At 41.3% G+C, this 25,440-nt stretch overlaps 2 protein-coding genes across 2 annotated transcripts; one reads left to right on the forward strand and one right to left on the reverse strand.

Moving 5' to 3' along the window:
• Positions 1-1,401: 1,401 nt before the first annotated feature.
• On the reverse strand, positions 1,402-12,396 carry hscb (HscB mitochondrial iron-sulfur cluster cochaperone). Its single transcript, XM_030104692.1, has 6 exons — positions 11,904-12,396; positions 10,291-10,387; positions 4,946-5,035; positions 4,640-4,784; positions 2,770-2,817; positions 1,402-1,649 (listed from the first exon to the last, which is right to left on the reverse strand). Exons 1-6 carry the CDS (start codon positions 12,266-12,268, stop codon positions 1,555-1,557), a joined length of 840 nt encoding a protein of 279 aa, XP_029960552.1. The 5' UTR covers positions 12,269-12,396; the 3' UTR covers positions 1,402-1,554.
• lrrc8ab (leucine rich repeat containing 8 VRAC subunit Ab) lies at positions 12,395-24,183 on the forward strand. The gene is made up of 4 exons (XM_030104691.1): positions 12,395-12,500; positions 12,970-13,077; positions 15,517-17,635; positions 17,761-24,183. Exons 3-4 carry the CDS (start codon positions 15,524-15,526, stop codon positions 18,034-18,036), a joined length of 2,388 nt encoding a protein of 795 aa, XP_029960551.1. The 5' UTR covers positions 12,395-12,500; positions 12,970-13,077; positions 15,517-15,523; the 3' UTR covers positions 18,037-24,183.
• The last annotated feature ends 1,257 nt before the right edge of the window (positions 24,184-25,440 follow it).

The following is a 25,440-nucleotide window of genomic DNA, read 5'->3' on the forward strand; positions in this document are numbered from 1 at the left end:
GGTAATGTTTACCAGTTTATTACAAAATGTATGTAAATTAGCAGATGCCAGAACAAAGAAGAAGACAGTGAGGTTGAGCTCTGCATGTCAGATGCAGGCCTTATTTATCCAACAAGCTGCACATTTGTCACATATACTCCCTTCTTCTGCCAAGCTTTCCCATCCAAGTCAATTTCACAGCTCGGCTGTACTGACTTTTTCTTCTTCTTTTTTTTTTTCCACCCTTTCCTCTCTTTCAAACTCAATCCCTGAAGAGTTTCCGGAGACAGCAGTGGCCCTACTGTCAGCCGATCGAAAATCTCTCATTAATTTAAAGGCACCGTTGATGCCTTCCGATTACGACATGAATAATAAATAGGGCTGATTGTCTCCTGGCGGGGGGAGAAGCCCTGCTTTAATTCACTGTCTATCCAGGCATATTAAGAAAACTGCTCCTCCGTAGCAAAAGAAAAAAAAAAAAAAAAAAAAAAAAGCACAAACAGCCCCGGACATGTGACACTGTTGTTCTGGACCTAATAAACAACCAGTCGGGGTGTGTTACAGAGGGACGCTCCGGTGGTCTGCGGCACACACAGAGAAACTGTGTCAGTGGAAAAACCACTAACAGCTCAGGGAAAAGTGCTGGAGTATCTCATATAGCGCATCTGATGTGAACTCTGATGGCTCCATCAGATATAGTGACTCCCACCACATTACCCAGCAGTTACACCTCTATCAGTTTCCTGTATCAAAAGGCCTTAACGCAATTTGAGCTCCAATTTGCAAAGTAATTACAGATTATGACACTTTTTCCTTTATGCTTCTAAGAAAAAAAAAACTGAAAAATGAAGTGAAGCAGATAAGGAGATGGAAGAGTTAGCATTCTGATGCATTTTGCAGGCACAGACACTCAGGGTCAAAGCACTGCAATTTACCCACGATTCCCAGAGATCACAGATCTTTGCCTCATCAAGCAGTCGTTCAGTGGGGTCTTCCTGATTATCACAGCATTACCGCCTCCAGTTTATGAAGCCGCTGTTAATAATTCAAAAGGTTGTCTGCCCCAATTGTGGACTTCCTCCTGGTCTCACATCCGGTCTGGAACTACATGTAATAGACCTGTGCAATGAGGACTGCCGAGGTGTTATGTCTCCACCTAAAGGTAACCCGAGGAACTGGGCTGGAGGGATGCGCCTGCATGTGAGAGTCCCACATGACCCAATGCTGAACTAATATGCAGGACAATCAAATAACCACTCAAATGGCATTTTAATCAGAACAAATTGCAGATCTTTGTAATATTTCCAGACACATTAGTTACGAGCGGATGTGTTGAAGCTTGTGGAATCAGCAGAATTCAAAGGAAACATGATATATGTATGCAGAGTTCAATGAAAACACCGCAAAACACGACAAATCATTGATTTGGTTGTGTATAATGCAACACAAGTCACGGTTTTTTATTCATCTGAAACAATAAAATTGCATCATCACATGGCAGATGTGCAAAAACTTGTGCAATTCTGTATAAAACTGTAACGTGGCTAAAATATTAAATAAAGGCAAAAAAAAAATCTACATAAATTCAGTTAGTTTTTCTTTGACTTTCTCTTCGATGTTTGCATAGTATTTCATCTGGGCCAGCAGAGCTTTAGCTGTCTGAAGCTCCCCTGAAATGACAGGAAAAGAAAAGAAAGAGGGTATAAATACGCAGCTGAATTAATAATTGGGTAATCTAACGGGACACTTCGTCACACAACCCATTTCCAAAATGGTTGGGATGATGTGTAAAACACGTAAATAAAATCTGGATGCTTGGTTAATCTAACAACCCTGTATTTTAGTCACTGTTAGAAAGAAAAATACTGAAGGCAACAAGTTCAGCAATCAGTAATGCAGGGTTTTGAACTGTCTGCTCCGGAAAACATGGATGATCTGTCTAATCAATAACCTGCAGGACATGATGTCCATCGCTTCCAAAACATCTCCACACAGACCAGTTTTCTCTTTTTCCTCAGATGGTTTGAAATGAGGGTTTTGGTATTCTGTTTGAGTTGTTTTTTATTTCCTCTGCAGGAAAAAACTTCAACTCCCATAAATTCACTTCTTAATCTTTATCTCACTATAACCTGTTCACCTTGAATGTTGAAATTTAATTGCAATAATAAGTGTACGGTTTATTTATTAGCTCCTTCAGAATGCCAAAGGTCACTGTACACAATGAACAACTTAAAATTCAGTTAAAAAAACAAGTGTATATAAAAAAAACAGATTTTCAGCAGTCCGCCATGTTTTAACGTGAATATGCTTTTTTTTGTATCTAAATAAAAACATGACTCTTCACATGCTAGTTACAGACTTTAATGAAATACAAAAATGATGATTGTAATCTGCTACTAATGATTTTTTTAAGCATCATTCAAGACTTTAATTCATCTTCATTACACCTACAATGAACTCCTTAATGAAAATGTATGTTTTAATAAGAATCTTTTATAGTTTTGCACTCCAATTATGTTTCATCAAAAATTAAAGGAATCGATGTCTGCTGAGAAAAGGCAAACCCCTGATCCCAGAAGCCAAAGCTCAACAGCAAACATGATGAGCTCTAAGAGTTTATCAAGAGTATTAAAAAATCTACACAGAGAAACATTACTCAGAAATGATTCCACAGATTTGACGTCTTTTTGTACTCCAGATTGATGAACTCTAATCATCTTTACTGGTTTTTACAGCCAGAGAGCGACCGCACCCGCGAGAAACAGGAAGTGTTTGCGTGAGCGACTGTACCTTCACAGAGGGCTGCATCTATCTGCTTTGTTAAGTCCACCAGCTTCCCTGCAGATAAGGAAGAGACAAGTTCCAGTCATGCACGTGTTGACAAGCGATGGCACATACAAGGCCACAAGGGCAGAGGGGGGGTTTCTTTATTCTTAGAAATTCAACAGCACACTCGCTGCTGAGAACAACTGCTTGATTTGAAGTAAACAAACCGCTATAGGAAAATCAAAGAGTCGTGCTGCGTTGACACAGCTGGAGGAGTGCGCCACGTCACACGTGCTCCACAGAGAACAGACGCGAACGTGTTACTCATCCGGTTAGCCTTTCATTTGCAATTATGCTCTGTAATTACCTCTGGATAGAATAACAGTCGGTGTTGGTGGCTGAGTGGGCCATTCCCACCCCGCTTCATTTCCCTGCACTGTAAATGTGCACACCAGTTGCTCTTCAGTTGCATTTCTGACTGAGTAGCTTTTCAAGGAGCTTCAATCCGTTAATATAACTCTGCACCGGGTGTTACTATGGTAACAACAGGTGCCTCCAGATGAGCCGGAGCAGAAATCTGCAAGATCCCCTCCAGACATGTTTTAAGATGTCTATAAAGTACTCCTTTTTTTTTTTCCCCCACTGATGATTCCAGTCTGCTGTGTGGGTTTTTATTCCGCTGAAAAGATCTTTCAAATGACGTCTACTGCTTAATATAAAGGAAATAGAGCTGAAAATCAACCGCTTTACACAAACTTTAAGGATGAAAACTTTAAACTGAGCATGTCGCAGTGAAAAAGGGCTTTTGATTATTGAGGTTTTGTGTCTAAAAACCAGACAGAAATGTAAAAGGTTACATAACTGATCCGAACAAATGCGTTATGCACATAAAAAAAGAGATAACTGAAAAGAGAACAGTTCATTTTTACATCATATTAACTCAAATATTTCTATAATTTTTTACTTATTCCTTTTTTTTTTTTTAATCATGCTCAATATGGCCTCTGGCTTTCAAAAGAAAAATAATCTTAAGAAATGTCTAATAGTTTGAATCATTCTTTTTGACTTTCGTGACTTAAAAGCTAAACTAAATCAGTAAAAAACCTTGATATATTCCAGTGTATTTGTCAACAAATTTACAATATATGAGAGTTTCCATGATTTCATTAAATTCTGCAAAAACTAGAGATGCACAGATACCAATACCAGTGTATCAGGTCTAATCCTGCTCAGAGGACTCATGCCCAGAAATGAATTATGTTCAGGCAAAACATCAACAGGAGGGGAAAGAAAGCTGGTATAACAGCAGCAGCTCAGTCTCCAGACCAGCGGAATTATCCCGAGGTCGCTCTTCATAACTACTCAGTGGATCCAGGAGGATTTTACTGAGCCGTGCTACATGCTACATGCTAAAGAGTGATGTTACATGATACACATGACTGAAATACGACTGATACACTCATTACCCGTGAGCTGGGGTCTGTGGCGGCGCACAGCAAGCTCCTCTCTGCATATCAAGTCTACTACTGTGTCGACAGTATGCATAGGTTAGTGTGTAGGAAGACGCTACTCTGTCCTCTGCGTACTGGAGCCTTCAAGGCTGTTGGAGGTGTGGAGGCGACTCGCACCAACTCATCGCCTTTGTGGATCATTCATTTATGGATTATGAATAAGGCCTAATGGCATTTAGCGAGAACTTGCATTGCTATTTGGCATTGGCGAGTAGCTAAGGGTTCGTACTCGCACTTGTCCTTGAGAAAAGTGTTACTGATGCATCACCGGTGAAAATATAAATTCTGTTCCAATTAATTTGAGATGTGTCCACCTGTGTGTATGTATATAAACACACATTCACCAACAAGAAATTGAATCCAGTTCTGACGCATGCGTTCACCTTTCATGTCCTGGCCGATCCTCTCGGCCTCCGCTGGAGTCCGCGCTTCATCGAGGGCCTCATTGATCTCCATCAGCTCCATCAAAAAGTCCGTCTGGGCTCCGGAGTCGGTGCCCTCGTCTATGTGCATCCCCGCCAGCTCCAGCTGGAAGGGAAAAACAACGTACAATAGGAATCTGCTCTTTTAAATGTGCGCCGCCGCTCTTGACTGTCAGGCGGCGAAGAACAAACGAGGAGCCAGACGGAGCTCGCAGTTATGAAAATAAACTATTCATTAGAAGTGAAAGTCAGAGATTTCAGACTCACCATATAAAGACCGCGACTCAAAGGCTTGAGCAGAGTCGTGTATGCTTTGTTCACCAGAGCTGACTGGCTTTCAGAATACTCCTGCTCCTTCTGAAAGAGAGCGTTTGGTTAGGTCTGCGTCTAATGATGGCAGGTTAACTCCAAAAAAATACAGGAGACTCTTTATTGTGATATACATTCCAAACTGCTACAGTCTGTGACAGAAGGGAATAACGCTGGCGCTGTTTTACACCTCACTATCTCGATCTGCGCCTCTGTCATTTTTTTAAAAAGACGAACCCTTGGTGATGCTGACAATTAGGTTTATGGCGTGCAGCTCCTCTTGTTGCATCGCGTCTTTCTGGGACCCTTCAAGAGATGCAGGTGTGAGTCTGACAGGGCAGATGTGTGGAAACGAGACAGGGAGGAAAACATGTCGGAAACGCGAAGGCAGATCTGAGTACACTGTGCTGCTATCGGGTCTGTCAGCTCTGGTAGAAATCAATAGTCTCCAGCTCTCGCCCATGGGCCGCTTCGTGTGAAGCCGTTTCTGTAATAACAACCATTACAGTTAGGTGGCTGCCTTGTAGCCTTGTATAAGTAATGAGTTTTCTATATGTGATGAAGACCCCCGAGGCGGGAAGATGTCTAATTAAGAAGAAATAGCCGGAGGTGGTGATAAATAAAACAAAATCAGTATGATATTGGACAGGTTGTGCGTGAAGGAGGCATTTATGCTCTCACTCCTCGCTGGCGTTCTGCCCAATGAGTTTAGCTTTCATGTCATGCCATGAAAACACTCTGCATTGTGCGTTTCCACCTGAGTGTACAGAATAAATTGCGTGTAAATCAGTGCATGTTCTCTCCTCTTCCCTCCCCATCTGATTTTCAAAATGCTTATTCCAACAGACTGCTTTCTCAGTGATCTACAAGAGGGAAATTGGAAAATGTGGAAATTTCCCACAATTTACAACATTGTAAAACAAACCACAAACACCACTTAGCTTTGCACAGCTTAGATCCAAGAGCACGGATCTCATTTCTTTCTGTGAAAGCTGCCCGAGTCTAAAATGTTTTTGCGTAAAACATCAACCAAAAAGCCTCCTGGGCTTAACTCTACCGTGGGCTGAATGCGATTTACCAAACACTTCTCCAAACCCATTTTCTCTCACCAAGTTCTGATGTTAAAAAAGGCAACCGATACCTTTTAAAAACACAAAAGTCAACCAAAACTAGAGCTCTTTCATTTAGTCAGTGCACCATAATGTTGATTATATGACCTTCAGTAACTCCACTTCCAAACAGCTAGAATGCTCTGAGTTCTTGCATATGGAACAGAGAATTTTGATTTTGGAAAAATAAATAAATGTCATCTTTTGACGTGTCTTGACTTCAGTAAAACCACCTTGTTGGCCGGATGGTTTTCTCCCTAATTTCAGCGGCTACATTTTCTGTTTTTTGTTTTGAAACCTCATAATTATGGCTGGGTTGTCGTCGTCGTGCCTCCTGGGCGGAAGGTGACAGGCTTCAGCGGCGTTCTGGTCAACCTGTATTCAGTTGGACAGGAGAAGAGAAGCCACCTGTTGCTCGATGGAATCATTCAGGTTATTGTCTGCGGTCCCATCTGTGACCGTCTGCATGTCCGAGCGAGGTTTGAGATGCAGGCCAATGACGATCACACCGTTTATCCAGGTGTACTGTTCCAAGTCCGACACTTGGTTCTCTGGCAAAAGCTTATCCCTTTAAGCATTCGAGAATTTGAGTCCCTGACTGTTCTCTGCAGCGAGATGCTCGCTTGTCACCTTCCATTTCAAGTGTTCAGCAGCAGTTGGCCAAGTGGGTTCAGGGAAAACAGGATACAGGATGGATCCTTTCCTGAAACCCTAATTCACTGGTAAATATTCAGACACAGATAAACAAAGCCTTCTCAGGAAACTGAAGGGTTTGCTCCCGCGTTGTGTCAGAGAGGATTGATGGTTCACATATGTCAATAATTCACTCAGTCAAGTCCCTGGTGTGGGATTACTCCTGCACATGACCATATGTCAAACTCCAAATCAGTCGTCACTAGCCTCAGTGAACTCCCAGAGACATAACCAAGGCAATTTCCTTTTTTGCCAAAGCTTCTCCACAGCAACAGAGCAATTATATTTGTTTTGATTTCATTAGCTGAATGGTGCTCCTTTGACGAGAGAGTGACCGATATGTTAAAATCAGTGATTGCCACCTGAATATAACTATCTCAGTAACACATTTTCTGTCACTCAGAGGGATTAATTTTCAAAGAGGTCAGTGAACAAGCCAGGTTCCTGGGGATCAGGAAGACAACGCATTTCCCAGAAAATGAGAGAGGGCCTCAAATGAGAAGCACAAAATGAAAGATTGTGCTGTGAAGTTTGAATTTGCATTGTTTTATAGTTGTATCTAAGTGACTAAAACCAAGACACCAATCAGTCACAATCAGTTACTCTTTACATACTGATGTAATTGCTTTGACGTATAAATGAGGCTTCTTTTCTGTATCCAGTATGTCTATATGTCCCACGTCTTTATGCTGCTCGATGTGCTGTGAATTGCCCCTCGGGGACAAATAAAACTGATGGAAATTGAAAATTGGAAAAATAATAAAAGCAATCCAAACTCTCGACATCAAGCCACAAAATATCTCCACCCGATGGTGAAATGGCCGTAACGCAAAGAATGAAAGCAACACCGGAGAAACAAAGCAGCCATAAAATGATGCAGATCATCTGAAAAACGTGGAATTTGGGAAAAAAAAATACGTTTTTGATGTTGTAAAAATCAAACCACGCTGATTTTGACTGTTGGTATGGATAATGTCTGCTCCTGGCTTTTCCCTGCTGTTATAATTCCGGGCTTACAGACCGACACGCCTCGCCTCTGTTTCTACCACTTGGCTGACCTTTTGATAGGCACAGACACTCGGGGCATCGACCAATCCCGGCCGAGCAATCAGGAGCGTCCATATGAAAAGGGTGAAGCCCATCATATCCCCGCGGGCAGTCTGGAGGAAACGGCTCACCTCTCTTTATGCCTCTGGCTTTGTGGTCGGACTTGTGAAGATTACTTGGTGAAAACTTTGTTACGGAGTCGTAAAGACTTTAGAAGAGTTTCACACAAAACTTGCAAAAGTCATGGCAACACTGGCCTGACTGACTAACCCTTCTTTTTTTTTTTTTCCCTTTCATATTTGTGTGAAGGCTTTGTGCTTAAGTTTGCTTTTTTTTTTTTTTTTGTAATTGGAAATAACCTTGATGGCCTTTCATGTGTTTTTTCTCAAGCCTTTATTGGAAAACTTACTTCTAGTTTTGGTTTTCTTTAAGGTCTTTTTTCTTTATTGTACATCAATCTACCTGACTCACAACTTTTCTACGTTTTATGGTTGAATAAAGGCTCCGAACAAATCAACTAGAAATTAAGAATAACATGGAATAATATAGCTTTTGAAATGTTGGCAGTTTGTCTAAATTAACTACCTTCTTCCCTCAGAATAACAACAGATTCTGTCTTTGTGGTACTGATCAACATTATTAAAAAAAAATGTGAACTGTAAAAGTCTCAACTTTACCTGACAGTTTGTTTGCAAACTCACACTTCTTATATGTAAATACATTGTATATAGCTTCTGTTTTCTTTTAGCTTCGCTGGGTTATCAGCTTAAAGCACTGCGTTTAGACACAAAGCCCCGGTGGATGTCTTAGCGTGTGATGGTAGGGGAAAAGGAGAGAACAGCTGTAATTAATAATGTTAGCAGAGGCCTCGCACATCCGACTCCAGGCTCGCAGGAATCACCTCCAGGGAGATCTACTGGAGGTGAGCTGTGATTAATGTCATTAGATACACTTTCCTCCCCAAAGGAAGGATTACTGGAAAAGCCCGGTGGCCACATGGGCCCTGAGGGTCAGATGGTCACAAGGAGACACAAAAAGAGAATACAAGCATCAAAAACGATCATGAAAAAGAAGAAAAGGAAGAAAAAAAAAAACATGCACAAAGCTATCAGAGACAACCACATAGAGTCAATAATGGTTAAAAAAAAACACATAATTGCAGAAAAGTGGAACTAAATAAGATCAGAGACAAAATTAGAAATTAAATGCATTTTTTGTGCTGTTATGTCACAAAGATTTGGCATTCACATGGAAATGTTTTGAAAACGATGTCCATTTACACAAAAACGACAGAAACACTGAAAACAATGGCTAGCACCATTCAACCACGATTTAGTGCTGCTGTTTGTTTTTGTAATGAAACCAGACGTGTGTGCAGGGAACAATATGCTACAAATAATAACAATGTCAAGTACAGAGACACTCGTATGGACACAACATCGTTTTTATTGTTCGTCTACTCGTGCATGTGCCGTGGTGTGCATGCATAGTGGCAGCATATATACTCTTAACAAGCGTATTTATCAAATCACCATGCAGAAACTCTTTCTATTGTTAGCATTATGATTGTAACTGTTGTTGTAAAGACAGGTGACAAGAAGTTGAAATTTAAGTATCTGGATGTGCTGCTGTAATTCAAAAGAAAATGTAAAAAAGAAAAAAGGCAAATGTCACAGAAAACAGAAAAAGCTGTAGAAATGACAAAGAGAAGCCAACAAGGCAAAGACCCAGAAACACCTGCAAACAAGGAAACTACAATTCAACACAAAGTGGTCTCAAAACCACAAAAACAACCATTTGACAGATGAAAACAAGAAGAGACTAAGAACCAAGACACGACTGTGTCCAAGTGTTGGTAATAATCATCATGACTTTTCCTCGTGCAAGCAAATCAGTAAAGTTACTGATCATATTACATCATGATATTCTTGTAACATTTTTCATTTTCTTTATTCCTTTTCCTTATTGGCACTATGTATAAACAACTACAAGTTGTGGCTGAATTTTCATTGCACTCTTCCTGTTGTCTATGCTGCTGCAGCACAATTCCCCACACGAGAAGCAGAAGTATATCTAACCACTCAGAGTCAATGATATTTGCATTTTCACGAGTTATTTTTCTTGTTCAAATGGCTCCTGTGCCACTTATCATTTTCTCTTTTTCTCTGCTTTTCCTTGCCTGAAACATTAAATGCAGCCCATCAAGGGCCTAAATTTGTCAATGTCTTTCTCCAAATATATCTGTGAAGTTTGCCCCGAGTTATTCCCTTAGTCACATCACAATGAATCACGCTAACAAAACAGAAATGCACACCCAAGCATCCTAATAGGGGACAAAGGGGTCGGACCCAATTTCCCATGTCACGGTGCAGCTAATAGATAGGAGAGCATCCTCTGACTCACTAAACTGTCTCACTCAGCTGATCTCTATTCCCCTTCCATCCTCCGGCCTACCGCAGATTTCTGGCTGAAGTTGTCCGGGTGAAGAGACCTCTGGAGCTGCAGATATCTTCTCTGCAGCTTCTGTGTGTCCAGTGTGAAAGTGTGATCGCTGGGGGGGGGAAAGGCAACACAGGGTTAAATCAAATGGTTTGACTAACGAGACAAGTTCATGAATAAGACGTGTGGTTCGTGATTTCCATGACTGCTTTTAAAATAAATGTAATATAAATGTAATGCTACATGAGGTTTTCAGAGATACCCTCCTAACTTTAACACTCAAAGAGAAAACCTCTTACTAGCACATATTCTCTAATGCTTTGGGTGTTTATGGATCACAACAGCTCTTCTTGAGGGTCGCTTAACAGCCGCCATTTATATTATTATCCATCAATTTGATCATGTGCAGAAGAACCATTTACTCCAGGCATGGAGCACATGGGCAATCAAACCGTTTCCCCTGTTTATATGAAGACAGAGCCCTAGTGTTTCCAAAAAGTTGCACTGTCAATGGCTCTGTGCACTGCCGTTGTGAAAAGATCTAAGAAGCTAAGTGGGGCAGGGCCTGGTCAGTACCTGGACTGCGAGGGAACAACAGGAAGCCTGGTTGAAAGCAGTGTGAGAGTGAGTAGTTGGTTGTGGATGGAGAGGCTGATGGCTCAGAATGGCAGCCTCGCATCTGTCAATCTACCCCAGGGCAGATGTGCCTACATAAGTAGCTTAACAACACTCAGTATAGAATGAAAGAATAATATAAATGGAAAACAACTCTGAGTGTCCAGAACATATATTTAAAACCAATGCATTAATATTATTACTGTGAAACTTTATCAGGTTGTAACTTTGTAAAATGATGCAAACATATAATTTTATAACACTGAGAAAAGCATAAACTTGAAACATTTATATTAGAATGTATAAGTTTCACATTTAAAATAATAAAAAAAGACAAATGTTTTGCTCTGTTTCTACAGCACATACAATATATTCCATTATTTTTTCATGTATTGATTTAATTACCACCCCAATAAAAGATCCCAAATCAGTAATTCAATCAATCGTATCATCATTGAAAATGAAGTTGAGAAGGCCTTTATAACTCTGTGAATTACTTCACAGAAACCTCACAACAAACTAGACAAACTTATTGTTTCTCAGAATCAACTTCATTCGAATAATTCAAATGTCAGGGTATCCCAATCAAACATTTTCATCTGTGCGGTGCAAAAACCAGACACAGGTCTGCAGTGAGAACTTCTGAAAATCTTTATCTACAAGCACTCCACAAAACTCAACCGTGCAAACAGGAAACCACATAATATCTAACAATATTCTGGAATCCACCTGTCTTCTCTGAGTCTGAAATCATTCAGGGTGTTAAGTTATGTGATAAAATGGAGTAAGTGCTGTGGCTGTAGAAGAGAGGGGCCACAGGGCTTACTGTCAATGTGTCAGTGCACATAGTATAAAAAAACTGAACATCTATGAAGGATGAACTATTTGTGAACAATTCATCTATCCACCTTTGCGACTTTATTTCGACTGGGGCTGATTTACATCAGGGGTGTGAAACTAATAATAAGTCTGCAGACCCCTGTGGAAAAGAAAGTGTACAGAAGGACACTCACCAGTCCATGATCTTGAAATAGGATGTCCCTTCATCTGGGGGTTGCACCACTTTGCATGCCATGCAGAAGAAAGCGGGTGTTCTGTCCAGAACCTGCTGACAGTTCCAGCAGTTCTGTTTCACGTGGCTCGTGGAGCACCTCCTGATCGGACACAGTCCTCCTATGTGGTCAAACAGCTGGGGTTTAAAACCCGGAGCTGAGAACTTGCTGTGCCATGTGTCCTTGTTGATATTGGAGCTCACAGTCCTGCACAGCGCCCGACACGGAGCAGCTTCACAAACCGACTGCAGGCTCGTCTTCAGCCGCAAAGGAAGCACGGCGAGCCGAGGTGAATACAAGCTCCGCAGACATGTCGCTGACAACATTTCCGAGGAATTAGATCCAGTTGCAAACAGTTAAACAACCCTGTTATAACATGAGCATCACCCTCACGGAAGTCATCCTGCTTCGAGTGTGTTGTCAGAATGCAGCGCCACCGCTCGGCCTGGTGGTGGAAACGCAGTGGAAACAACAGCTAGCCCAGCTGCTAGCCACACCGTACTCACTTCCTCAGCAACTAATGTCGCATTAAAGTAACCCAAGAGCGCACCGTACGAAGTAAGTTACACGCCTTCTTCGTGTTTATTATCAGCCATGGATGTACCTCTGTGTTGTTGAACGCGGCGCTCGGCAGGATGTAAAACTTCATTAGCTGCTAGCCTCACTGCTAACTTTGCTAACGTGTTTTAGCATCGGAAAACACCCTCGGTTTATTGTCATTCACGATAAGGAGTGTAACTTTATGTTAGATAGCGGTAGTAGTGTGTCACAGCTGTTGATAGGATTCGGGGAAACACACCCTGGCTTTAACTTTTTGCTGAGTTGCCCGATCGCATACACAAAGATGACAAAGGCATACCATGCTAGCGTTATCAGAGAGGTAAACATAAACACGTAAATACACCATGTCATTCATGAAATGTCATATAATCCTTACTAACCCCCTACGTTTATGTATGAGCAACTGTTGTGGGGAAGGTTTAACTCTGAATATGCTCTGTAGGTAACTTCATTGTGCCTTTTTCAGGTGTTGTGGTAAACCGCATGGCTCTGAGAGAGACAATGTTTCATGTCGAGATGTGGCTGGTCCGCCACAATCATCAGGCAAAGGAGCACAGATAACATCTCCAACCAGGCAAGTATTGTCATGTCTCCACACGACGTGTTGCTGCTCCATCATCTGCCCTCACACACGCTGCTGCACTGGAACAGTAGTGTGACAGTTCCTCTGAAGTGAAGCCAGTGTAAATACACTCAATTTGGCCACGGGTCAGACTAGACGTCTGGACTCCTGGCCTTTACTGCTTCCTAACAAAGTACAAGCTGTGCGATAAGTGCCAACTCTTGATCCCTGCCTGTGATGTGTGCGTGGAGGTGTGTGTTTTGAGGGTGCAAAAGGTGACGGCGGAGTATTCCAGAGAGACACCGACTGGAGACAGCAGTGTCTATAAGGTAAACAGGATCTCCTCCTGAAGGTCGAGGGAGGTGCTTCTCAAGGCCCCCACAGACAATACTCTGGGTATTATTAACGGAAACGGCTAAGAATAGAGAGCAGGGGAGCAAGGTGGCTCCTCTGGCGGCCGCCTTGTTTGGGTTAAATGAGCCAAAACGGAACATCATCTTTAGAAGAGTGACTTCTGGGTGTGGCACACTCGCACAAGGCAAGAGGTTGATTTTGAGGGCTTCGCAAGGCTCTGATGTGCACACAGCTGTTCATGCATGGAGTTATTGAGTTTTACTGGAGCGCGTTGTAAGTAAAGTTGATTTTCATATAGCATTTTATTTTAATAACTGTATATTTTATTGCTTTTTCAGCTTGAATAAGCATTTGCCAGGTCTTTACACTTTTAGTTTTAGTCCTGTGATCTGCATGACAGGTGTTGATTAATGTTGCATGCATCGAATAGTCTTTTTTTTATTCATAGGTATGTTGTTATAGTTTGGAATTCAATTTACATGACAATATTGTCCATTAAAATCAAATCACACCATCTATAAGCTGATGGTCTTTTGGGCTTGGATCAACAGACCATGCAAAGCTATTAACTAGGGTATGTTTTTATTGCTTCTCAGTGAACTCCTCATATTCAAACATAAAAGTGAACCACAAATAATTACTGAAACACTTGCAGTAGCAAGGACCTTGTAAATTTTTGCAAGCTTTGTTTCTACCTGAGGTTTTAGGGCTGGACGATGTCTGATGACATTGTTCAGCATTATGTTATCAATCTGATGTGCACTAAATGCAAGCATTTAGGGAGATGATGTTCATGTCATGGTAACATAATCCACTTTGAATATGTGCATGTAGATATCATAATAATGATAGTGATATATTTTCCAACTCTGATAGATTGTATCACCTTTTTGGAGGGGAAACGCGATAGGAGTAATAATTGTTTTTCCAATCTGTGTCCTCGCTGATAGATATACAACTAAGTCTTTCCACACTTCTAAAGCTTTGTGTGCATGTATTTAAAAGGGGTTGACGTCTCCTAGACACGAGTTTGCATGTCTCAGATTATCTATCTTCATCAAATTGAAAGCCTCATTAGAGGTGATGGATCTGTTTAATCCACTGGCTCAATACTAGAGTCATTACTGAGGCTTTGTTGTCCCAATACGTGATGTTACAGTGTTAATATGATACCAATTTTACAGCGTCTTTTACAATGTGGTATTTTAACGAATGTAAAGTAAATATGGAGTCCTCAGACGAAATGTGATAATCAGCTTCAGTAGAAAAACATATAAAGTGTCTATATTTACTAATGAAGCTGCTGATTGGAATCAAGCACATAAGATTTTCTATGATTAATCCAACGTGTGATGCTGTTCTCTTAATTTGCTTGTTTGTTATGTAGCATATACTTTTCAGACTGCTGTTGCTTTGCTAAGTTTTTTTTTTTCTTTTTTTTTTTCAGGGGGGGGGGGGGTTGTCTTTCTTTTAATATTTTACAGCGACAGCTCTTTAATTTCTCACTGAAATTGTGCCGGGAGTAAATTAAAACGCAGACAAATTGACTTTATATTTCATCGACGCATGCTTTGCCATTTGGCCGGACCATTTAAAATGCTTGTTCCAGTACGACAGCCCGTCGAAGGAAGATAAATTGAACCCGTTTAACAATTTTTCGATCAATGATATGAAAGTCCACTCAGAAACGTCATACGGGAAATTCTTTGTCACAATCTCTAATTCATTTCTCCCAGCAGCCTTTAGATTAACTATTTGAAATGTCATGATGGATGTCCTTGTTAGAATCATAGTACAGAATCGTTGGTTTTGTATTGTTTCGTGATACTTTCAAAGGTTTGTAAGACTTTGTGGGCAAGGGATAATTGATGTTGAGCAAGGCATTTTTTTCTCAAGAATATTTTTACTGTGAAAAACACATTCTCAGAAAGGTGCACAACAAACACTGTGCAGTATCGCAAGGATAATTTAGTTTTCTCTTTTTTTACTTCCACACCTCTGCTAACTCCAAAAACGTGATAAAGATTTTTACCGTTTTTTTATACCACAACATACAGTTATGATCATGTTCTGAACTGTTTTTCTCCTCTTGTACAGGTAAACCATGATCCCCATCACTGAGTTGCGGTACTTTGTGGACACACAGCCAGCATACCGCATCCTGAAGCCATGGTGGGACGTGTTCACCGACTACATCTCGATTGTGATGCTCATGATCTCGGTGTTTGGCGGAACGCTGCAGGTCACACAGGACAAGATGATCTGCCTGCCCTGCAAATGGGTGGTCAATGAGACCTGCAAAAAGAACTTCAGTTCCAACCTCTCCGCTTCCTTGTTCCTGGAACCCAAAGGGATCCAGTATGATCTGGACCGCCACCAGTATAACTACGTCGATGCCGTATGTTATGAAAACAGACTGCACTGGTTTGCCAAGTATTTCCCTTACCTAGTATTACTCCACACCCTCATATTCCTAGCCTGCAGTAACTTTTGGTTCAAGTTTCCTCGGACTAGCTCAAAACTCGAGCACTTTGTGTCCATCTTGCTGAAATGCTTCGATTCTCCGTGGACGACCCGGGCACTTTCAGAGACCGTGGTCGAAGAAAGCGACCCTAAGCCAATGAAAATGAATGGCTCGATGGACCACAAGGAGTCTGTAATCAGCGAGGACGTGGAAGCAAGTGTTCCCATGCTCCAGCGCACAAAGACACGCTTTGAGCAAGGCATCGTAGACAGAACAGAAACCGGTGTGTTGGACAAGAAGGAGGGCGAGCAGGCCAAAGCTCTGTTCGAAAAAGTCAAAAAGTTCCGCATCCACGTGGAAGAGGGAGACATCGTGTACAGACTCTACATCCGTCAGACTATTATCAAAGTCATCAAGTTTATTTTGATAATCTGTTACACAGGGTATTATGTGCATGATATTCAATTCAGTGTTGACTGTTCTGTAAATATAGAGAGTCTGACCGGTTACAGCGTGTACCGCTGTGCTCACCCACTGGCGACACTTTTTAAAATCCTAGCTTGTTTCTACATCAGTTTAGTGGTGGTGTATGGCTTGATCTGCATGTACACACTTTGCTGGATGCTTCGGCGCTCTCTGAAGAAGTACTCCTTTGAGTCGATTCGGGAGGAGAGCAGCTACAGCGACATACCTGACGTTAAGAACGACTTTGCATTCATGTTGCACATGATAGACCAGTATGATCCTTTGTATTCCAAGCGCTTCGCGGTGTTCCTCTCGGAGGTCAGCGAAAACAAGCTGAGACAGCTCAACCTCAACAACGAGTGGACGTTGGACAAACTGAGGCAGAGGATAACTAAGAACTCTCAGGAGAAACTGGAACTGCACCTTTTCATGCTGAGTGGCATTCCAGACACAGTTTTTGATCTGATGGAGCTGGAGGTCCTTAAATTGGAATTAATCCCAGATGTTACCATTCCCCCGATCATCGCGCAGCTGGTCAACCTGCGCGAGATGTGGCTTTATCACACTCCGGCCAAAATTGAAGCCCCGGCACTGGCATTTCTACGTGAGAACCTGAAGTCTTTGCACATCAAGTTCACCGACATCAAGGAAATTCCTTTGTGGATCTACAGTTTGAAGAACCTAAGCGAGCTTCATCTGACGGGGAACCTCAGCGCCGAGAACAACCGTTACATCGTCATCGATGGGCTCCGAGAGCTCAAGAGGCTCAAAGTTCTTCGCCTTAAGAGCAATCTCACCAAGCTACCTCAAGTGGTCACCGATGTGGGCTTGCACCTCCAGAAGCTTTCCATTAATAATGAAGGCACCAAGCTGATGGTGCTCAACAGCCTGAAGAAGATGGTCAACCTGACAGAGCTGGAGCTTATCCGCTGCGATCTGGAGCGCATCCCACATTCGATCTTCAGCCTGCACAACCTGCAGGAGATCGATCTGAAGGACAACAACCTGAAGACTATTGAGGAGATCATCAGCTTCCAGCACCTTCATCGGCTGGTCTGCCTTAAGCTCTGGTACAACCAGATTGCCTACATTCCCATTCAAATCGGCACCCTGACCAACCTGGAGAAGCTGTACCTGAACAGGAACAAGATTGAAAAGATCCCCGGCCAGCTTTTTTATTGCCGCAAACTGCGCTTCTTGGACCTGAGCCATAACAACCTAACTTATATCCCTACAGACATCGGCTCCCTCCAGAATCTTCAGTACCTGGCAGTGACAGCCAACAGGGTGAATAAACAATCATTGATTTCAAACATCTTTATCTTTTTATATTTGTATGTTGTCTACTGCTCACAGTAATCCATTACAAATAATGACCTCTCTGTTTGTTCCTTCTGTACCTTAAAATCCAGATCGAGAGCCTGCCCAATGAGCTGTTTCAGTGCAAGAAGCTTCGCACTTTGAACTTGGGCAACAACTGCCTGCAGTCTCTGCCGTCTCGGTTCGGAGAGCTGACGGCGCTCACGCAACTGGAGCTGAGGGGAAACCGTCTAGAGTGTCTGCCCGTGGAGCTAGGAGAGTGCCGACAGCTAAAGAGGACTGGGCTGGTGGTGGAGGAGGACCTGTTCAACACGCTGCCGACCGAGGTGAAGGAGCAGCTTTGGAAAACTGACAAAGAACAAGCTTGAATCGGTGCACGTGTTTCACAGCAGAGACTGACCTTCTGGGCCTGCGAGCTGGAGAGGAACACCTTCAGTGTTCCCACGGGCTCACAGAAGCAGGCAGGGGTCCGACAGCGGCAGTCTACTGCCAGTAAGGTTGGGTATCGAGAACCAGAACTCTGATTCTGGCTCTTTCTGGTTGCTCCCTTTTGTCTGTTTGATTTTGTTTTGGCAACTACACTCATGCCAACTTTCTCAGGCCTTTCCAGTCTAACCCAGAAACAATGCTTGTCAGCAATAATGTAGCAGTGCCATTGTAATCTGAACCATTTGTTTACATTTTACGCTTCTCAGTTAAGGTGGAGAAGTCAGAGCATGCAAGACTCTGGGCCAACATTACTAATAACAGAAGTATTGTTCAGTACTTAACACAGCATGCAAAGCAATAATCCTGAAATCGAGAAAGCTATAGTAGGACAGACTTTTTTTCTTTTTTTTTTTTTTTTTGCTTGGATGGAAACATGAAGCACATGCTCATTCATAACGATTGAAAAAATTCTTCATGGATTGAATTTCATTGTGAAAATTTAAAGCGTTTGTGTCATTTTGACAAATTGCATTACAGAGGGTAGATGTTTTACACATTTTTGCATTCCCCTTGGTCACAGGCAAACCTGCTGTAAGTCTGGATGGTCATTGTGACGGCTTCAACTGTTCTTGTGTTCCACATCCATACTGCTGTTGTTTGATGTGCTTGGTTTGACACTCATCCCAAATTCATTGAAAAAGAGATTCTGGAGACTGTTGTCAATGTTAGATTCAGATTGGTGAACATGTCGTGAGCCTGTATCTGCGCGGAAAATTTATGTTGGACCTTTCACTTGATAGAGTAGTAATTACTCCACTGAATGTTGCTGATTGAACCAGCAAGTTTTTCGAAACAAAGCCTCTTCTTGGAATACCCAACCTTTACTGCTAGTATACTTTTCAGTGGGAGTAGAGTGAAATCTATGTCATGGCCATGCTGCATTTATATTAATTTTTTTTTGCAACGAATTGCACAATACCAAAATGAACAAATCTGGTGGGAAAAATGTTGTGAATGCGATGAGTCATGCATGTGGATTATATGTCTGAGACTAATGCAAGCTTACCTAAAACACTACCATGGGTTTTTGTTTCTACCTTTGCTGTGGTGGTTTTTTTTGTTTTTTTTTGTGCTTGCTCGCCTGAATCAATGAGCATTGATTCCTGAGCATTAGCATCCACAAATAGCTGAATTTGAAAATATATACATTTTCTTTCGTTAAAAAATTCCAATGGGTGTTCAATTGGATGCTTTTATCTTAGTAACAATGATCGTGGGTTGCTTGGAACTTCCTGAGCTGTAGCAGTTTTGTTTTTTGGCGGTTTGTTTTCCATTGTGAAGCATTAAATCAAAATTGCGTTGGTACACCCAGTCTAAAGATAGAAATATCAGTATCCTAAAAGTAAAGAAATAAATACAGTAAAAGCGGATTGTGTGTGTGCATAATCTACAGTCCATTCAGCAATTTGACCCCTGTGAGAGCAAAGCTGTTTTTCAATCTTTAGGTGCAGGCCTGAACACTCGTGAATTTCCTGCCACAGGGTGTGTAAGAGTAACCAGATGTGTAATTCCCCAGCCTAACAGACTGGGGGCGGTTGGTCAGGAAGTCCAGTGTCCAGCTGCAGAGGGTGGAGTTCAGGCCGAGGTTGTGCAGAGTGGTGACCAAGGTGCAGGGGATGGCTGTTAAAGGCTGAGTGGAAGTCCAGGAGGAGCAGTGTGGCGCAGGTGTCGGATTACACCGGATGCTCCAAGGTGGCGTGTAGGCGGGTGCCGTTATCATCCTCACCTGACCTGTTGGCTCGGTAGGCGAACTGGCTCTTCTTCCAGAGTGGCGGGGATGGTGCGTTAACCTTTTAAAGCATTTCGCAATCACTGGCAAGAGAGCGATCGGGCTGTAGTTACCACTTATTTAAACCACAATAACAGCATTTCAATCCATAACACCCCAAACTCCCATGGTGCATTGTGGCACAACAGTTCGGTCATGGTGACGGACTCTGAAAACACTACAGTATCCTCTGGCTGAATGCGCGGTGGCTACACCGAATGGCGATTCTCAGGCGATCGTGTTGACTGTGTGGTCTGCGCGCTTCAGCAGTAAAAAAAAAAAAAAAAAAAAAATGTAAAAACTCATAAAGACCGTGCGCACCGAGCCACTGCGTGTGCGTGCGTCACCACTTTTCCATTGAACACCCATCATTCAAAGTATTGGAAGTGATACATATTAGACTCTTTTTAGAACGTAACATGCAATTTTAATTTATATTATTTAAATTATATTTAATATATATTTAGGGTTAAAACATTTTTAAAATCCGACACAATTGAAATCAGTCAAGATACATTCCATTTATTTTGAAATACCTTTTATTGATTTGTCTGAACAGTAGGAAGGTGTGTGTGTGGCGGGTTACCTTTTTCTTTTCTCCTCTCATTGTTGTATATTTTGTTTGTTACAGACTGCGAGGATCAGGAGTTTTTTTATCTCAAGTTTTGCGTCAGTGTTTGGTTTTGAGCATATAGAGAAAGCATTTGGTCTCTGATAATTATGAAAACACCTTTTTGGGTTTGCATTGCTTTTACATTCTCTCTTATCTCACAGGTTGGCAACATATAGTGAATGCAATTCAGAAAGGATCTTTCAAAATGTCTTGAAACTTTTGTAGGAGTCCAGAACTTTATGGTTCAAACTTTTGTTTGTGCTAATTAATCCTTTAGTGATTGTGGAATCAAATTAATCTTGATTTATTGTCCTCGAATGAGAAAGTTTCAGGTGTAGGACCTCATCCAGCAGCTTCAGTGCCAAAACCGGAGCAAGTGTCGAGGGAGTGGGGTGTTCTGCAAACCTCAAGCGACTTTTGCAGCACACATGAAAACGAGGTTTGAGCTGTTATTTTGTCTGGAGGTTGTGTGACATGCTTGTGACATATTATCAGCAGCAGTTCTACATCACAATTGTGTCTCAGTTGTGTATTTTATCACATTATTTTGTTTCCATGACCCATCAGAACCCAGTGCGATGGAGTGGGAAATTCCTCCAGGGAGTGAGCCTCGTCATCTGAATTATCCAGTAAAACTTGCTCCAGTCTTTTAGCAGCTGGCTTTGGATTTAAATTATTCACAACACAAACTCATCTTGGGGATGAAAGTGCAGGGTTTTTTTTTTTTTTTTTTCATCAGTGTTTGTGTGCATGTGTTTGTTTTAGTACCAGATGCACCTCTAGCGAAAAAGCCTGTCCCTGCCAGGAAAATTAAAAAAGGATGAAACTCTAAAGTGATTTTTTTTAAAACATCAAAAAGCCCAAATTACAAAGTAATGTCTTTGGATTTTGCCTCGCTGGGTTGGATAAGTTGAGAAGCAGCCTCAAAAGAAACTTGTTTTTACTTTGACAAGCTGCAGAGTTTGGACTAAAAGGGGACCTTTACTGCTCATTCCTGTTTTCTATTGGATACATTAGAGCACAGCACGGGGCTGCATGTTTAGGTAACGTCTGATCACAAAGTTCCCAAATTAGTTGGGTGTTCATCTGTGGCTGAAGCCTGTTTGATTGTACAGTTAGTTAGTTGGTTAACCCCATTATACCCCAGAGGAGCATAGGGCATCCACAAAAATATGCCACTCCCAACGATTTTGAAGTAATCCTGCGATATTACACAACTCTGACCCAGATTGACACAGTCCCCTGTTCCGCTGATTGTTTCCAGCTCAGTTTGGGATGGCCTTGCTTTCTCTTCCAAGATTACTGGTCTTGTCACACAGTTCTGGGGTTTCCTGAGCTCTTGCCCGATCCACCGCCTCTTCCTTCTGCATATTTGGTGTGCCATTCTTACCTGGTTGGTAATCTCCCCAGATTTTCATTACAGATTACCAGAGTCTGTAAGATCTTAAGAATAGAAAGCAGGCGCTGGACCCTGTCTGTGATGTTTTTTTGTTTCCCTCCAGGTCTCAGCACTGTTGAGTAAGGAGCTTGTGAAGCTGGTGTCAAATTACAAGTAATAGCTATCTCAGACTCTGTTGCATTGTACTGGTAGGTTCATTTTTTTAAACTGCACAAACAGGTGTTATCCCCCTACAAATAGCCTTCCGGTGGTATTTAAAGGTTTTGGGAAGATATTAAAGATATCTTTATGTTTGACCTGTTGTTACCTGGCAAACAGTACATTCCCATTTGTGCTCTCAGCTTTAAATTCCAAGTTGATGCTGGAGTTCCAAGTTTGAACTTGGACAAATTCGAGGGCTCCAAGTTGACATTTTAGTATTGCTGTATGCATGCAGCATAATGTTTGACTCTTTTTTTTTTTTTTTTTTTGCTGTTTTAATACAAGAGACTTCCTGGAAGCTGCCGAATCACAAAGAGGATTTTTAGGAGGTGTGCCTTGAACAGAGTCTTTCAAACTGAGGACTGCATTCATAGCCAGTACAGGCGCATCTTTAACTTCAGCTCATAGGAACCAACTGTGATGGATTTCTGATGAAAAACATGTCCCCTTTAATGTCTCATAATAATAACTTTATTGCATTTTTTTTTGTCACCTTTTTTCCTCTGCTTTAGATAAGTTTTGCCTGAGACAGACTTCTTAGATTTGTTTTTGCCATAGCAAGCATAAACTAAGGCTGCTAAAAATGTGGAATTCAAGATCAATGCACAGCTCTGACACAGCACAATACACACAATAGGGGTTCTTGTTTTAACCCAGAGAAGAATAGCGAAGGGGGGAAAAAATAAAAGTTTGTTTTAATAAAGCTAAAGTGTTTGTGAACTCAGATAACAGCAAAATCCAGGAGAGTAACTCAGCTAAAAAGCAAAGAAATGGGTGAAACTATGACCATGTACATCTGTTTCATGTTGAACTATGCTATATTGTGCAATATTGCCTTTGCTTCAGACTGGATAAAGGTTTTCCACTTGCGCAGAGGCATTTCATTCACATTGGTTTCACTCCAGACATACTTGCACTACACATCCTCCTTTACGAGTCACTGAGGCCCAGTTTACGTGACATTTTCAAGTGAAAATGGAAAACTTTCTTTGCATTTTGAGCATCCATTTACATGACAGCGGTGCTTTCAGAGCCACTGGAAACAGGACTTTTTGAAAGATGCCCCAACTCCAAATCCATGAAACCGGGGGGACAGAGTCGAAAGTCTGACATTCAAACAAAAATCCCTTGCTTGTCCTCTCTCACACTATTAAGACTCCGCCATGTATACAATTTTACGTTTTCCAATACAGGAGGTTCCGAGTGGTCGACTGCCAGCCATGAGATTAAGATGTCAACTGATGTTTTCATTCAGACTGATCTTTTTTTTCTCAAAACAGAACATTTGAAATGACAGCAATACGACCTCTGATAGACAATCAATCGACTCCTTTAATTAAGATAAAATGTAAAGTGTTGCAGTGAGTACTGTACGTAGCTTGCTAGTGAGTAGATGAAGTTTTTAATCTCATGTTTTCTGTGTTTTCCCTCTTTTCTAGCCTTAGATTTGTTCAGTTGTTTCCATTTTTGACAGCTGTTATTAGAATTGTTATAGGAAAACTAAATTTCTCAGGAAACCAGCTAGTACTCACTTTTCTTTTGAGTTGATTGCCTATTTTTTATTACACCTGGTGTTTGTATTAATTTAAACAGTTGTGATAACATTTTTATATGCGTTTGTACGGTGGGGTTTTTTTTTGTCATGTATTTAACATATGACTGCTGGTTTGAAATGAAAAGCTATAAGCCGCTCAGTTCAACCTAATGTTCTTTTTTTTTTTTCTTTTTGTTCGTTTGTTTTGGGCGGTTGGCCATGTGTTAACTGAGCTGTCATGTTAGGATCATGTCTTCATCGAGAGTCGCATGTGCAAAGTGTTTGAGTATGTGTGTTTGCACAGTGGGACTTTCACATCACACTCATTTCTGTTTTTATTCCAAGTCTTCGTTTTGGGTACAAAGTCATTGTCCACAATGTTGTTCTGTGCAGCGTTTTGTTTTTGCCAAAAAGAAAAGCATCAATGCAAAAGTGGATATTCTGTTTGAACATGTCTCATCCTGTCTTGTACACATTCATTAGGTTAAAATGAAATAAACTTGGATGGTCAGATCCGTTGCCGTTTGTTTTTTGCTTATTTTAATGCTTCTTTTTCCACAAAGCAAAACTTGAATGTTGAGAATCTTGAAACTTGGGGCCAGAAAGCTCAGTTCATGAGTTCCTAGTTCCACTTTCAAACACCCAGGAACCTGCAGAGATGGTTGACAGACTAAATGTATGAAAGGTGAGAAAGTTGAGAAGCTCATTGCGGTAAAGAAAGTCTCCCAACGGTCTACCTATAGCTGTTTAGCTGTAAAATGATCCAGAGTGGCCTGAACCGACCTGAACTTCAAGCTTTATCAAATGACTGTTGCATTTTTTCTTTTGTTTTTTTGATTTTACCATATGAAGACTGTAAAAGAGTTATTGAGACATCCTAGAAATAGGGACTTACAGTTTAGTGTAGAAGCAACATGGGTTTATTTGTCAGCATCACTCTGAGTCAACATGTTCCTGATTTTAAAGACATTGCAGGCAAAAAAAGGCAATCCTGCAGTCTTATTCACTGTGCGAGTCAAAGGATAACTAACTGTCAAAAGTAACTCGCAGGTTCCTCACAGTGGTATTGGAGGTCAATGGAAAACCATCCAGTATATGTTGAGAAAGTTTATCTCTTCAATAAAACAGTAATAAAACAATAAAACTTTTAATTCCAATGATATATTCCTGTCTTTGTAGTAAAAGGTGATAATCAATAGTATCAAATGCTTCACTGAGATCTAACAGACCAGAACAGAGACCACTCTTTTGTCCAAGGCCATGAGAAGATCACCAGCAACTTTGGCCAGTGCTGTCTGCACTATGATCAACTCCAAAACCTGACTTAAAAGAATCAAATGTTACATTTTTACATAAATGGTCACATATTTGACTTGCAACTACTTGGTTGGATTTTGGTCTGTAACTTGTTAAAACCCTGGAATAAAGGTGGGTTTTTAACTAAAGAAGTGGTTTATAGGTTCATCAACCTTAAATGCCTGTGTTATATTAGCCTGTGATCTGTAGAAAAACTGGAATAATAGCAATTATGTACTAATCAGGGACTAAATGTACAGTACGCAATGAGAATTATGCATGTTTTTGTTTTCACACCTCTTCACACACCGCTTTTCAAACCCTTTTTCACACCTCTTTACACACCTTTTCTCTGTCATATTTGCATAATTCCATAACACTCCTTGGGCACATTATTTTAAACAATTAAACAACTTTCAATACCCAGTGTGTTCTTTTTTTTTTTTTAACTTAACATTAGAGGTGACATGCT

This window comes from Salarias fasciatus, chromosome 12 (genome assembly GCF_902148845.1).
Source record: "Salarias fasciatus chromosome 12, fSalaFa1.1, whole genome shotgun sequence".
Taxonomy (NCBI): domain Eukaryota; kingdom Metazoa; phylum Chordata; class Actinopteri; order Blenniiformes; family Blenniidae; genus Salarias; species Salarias fasciatus.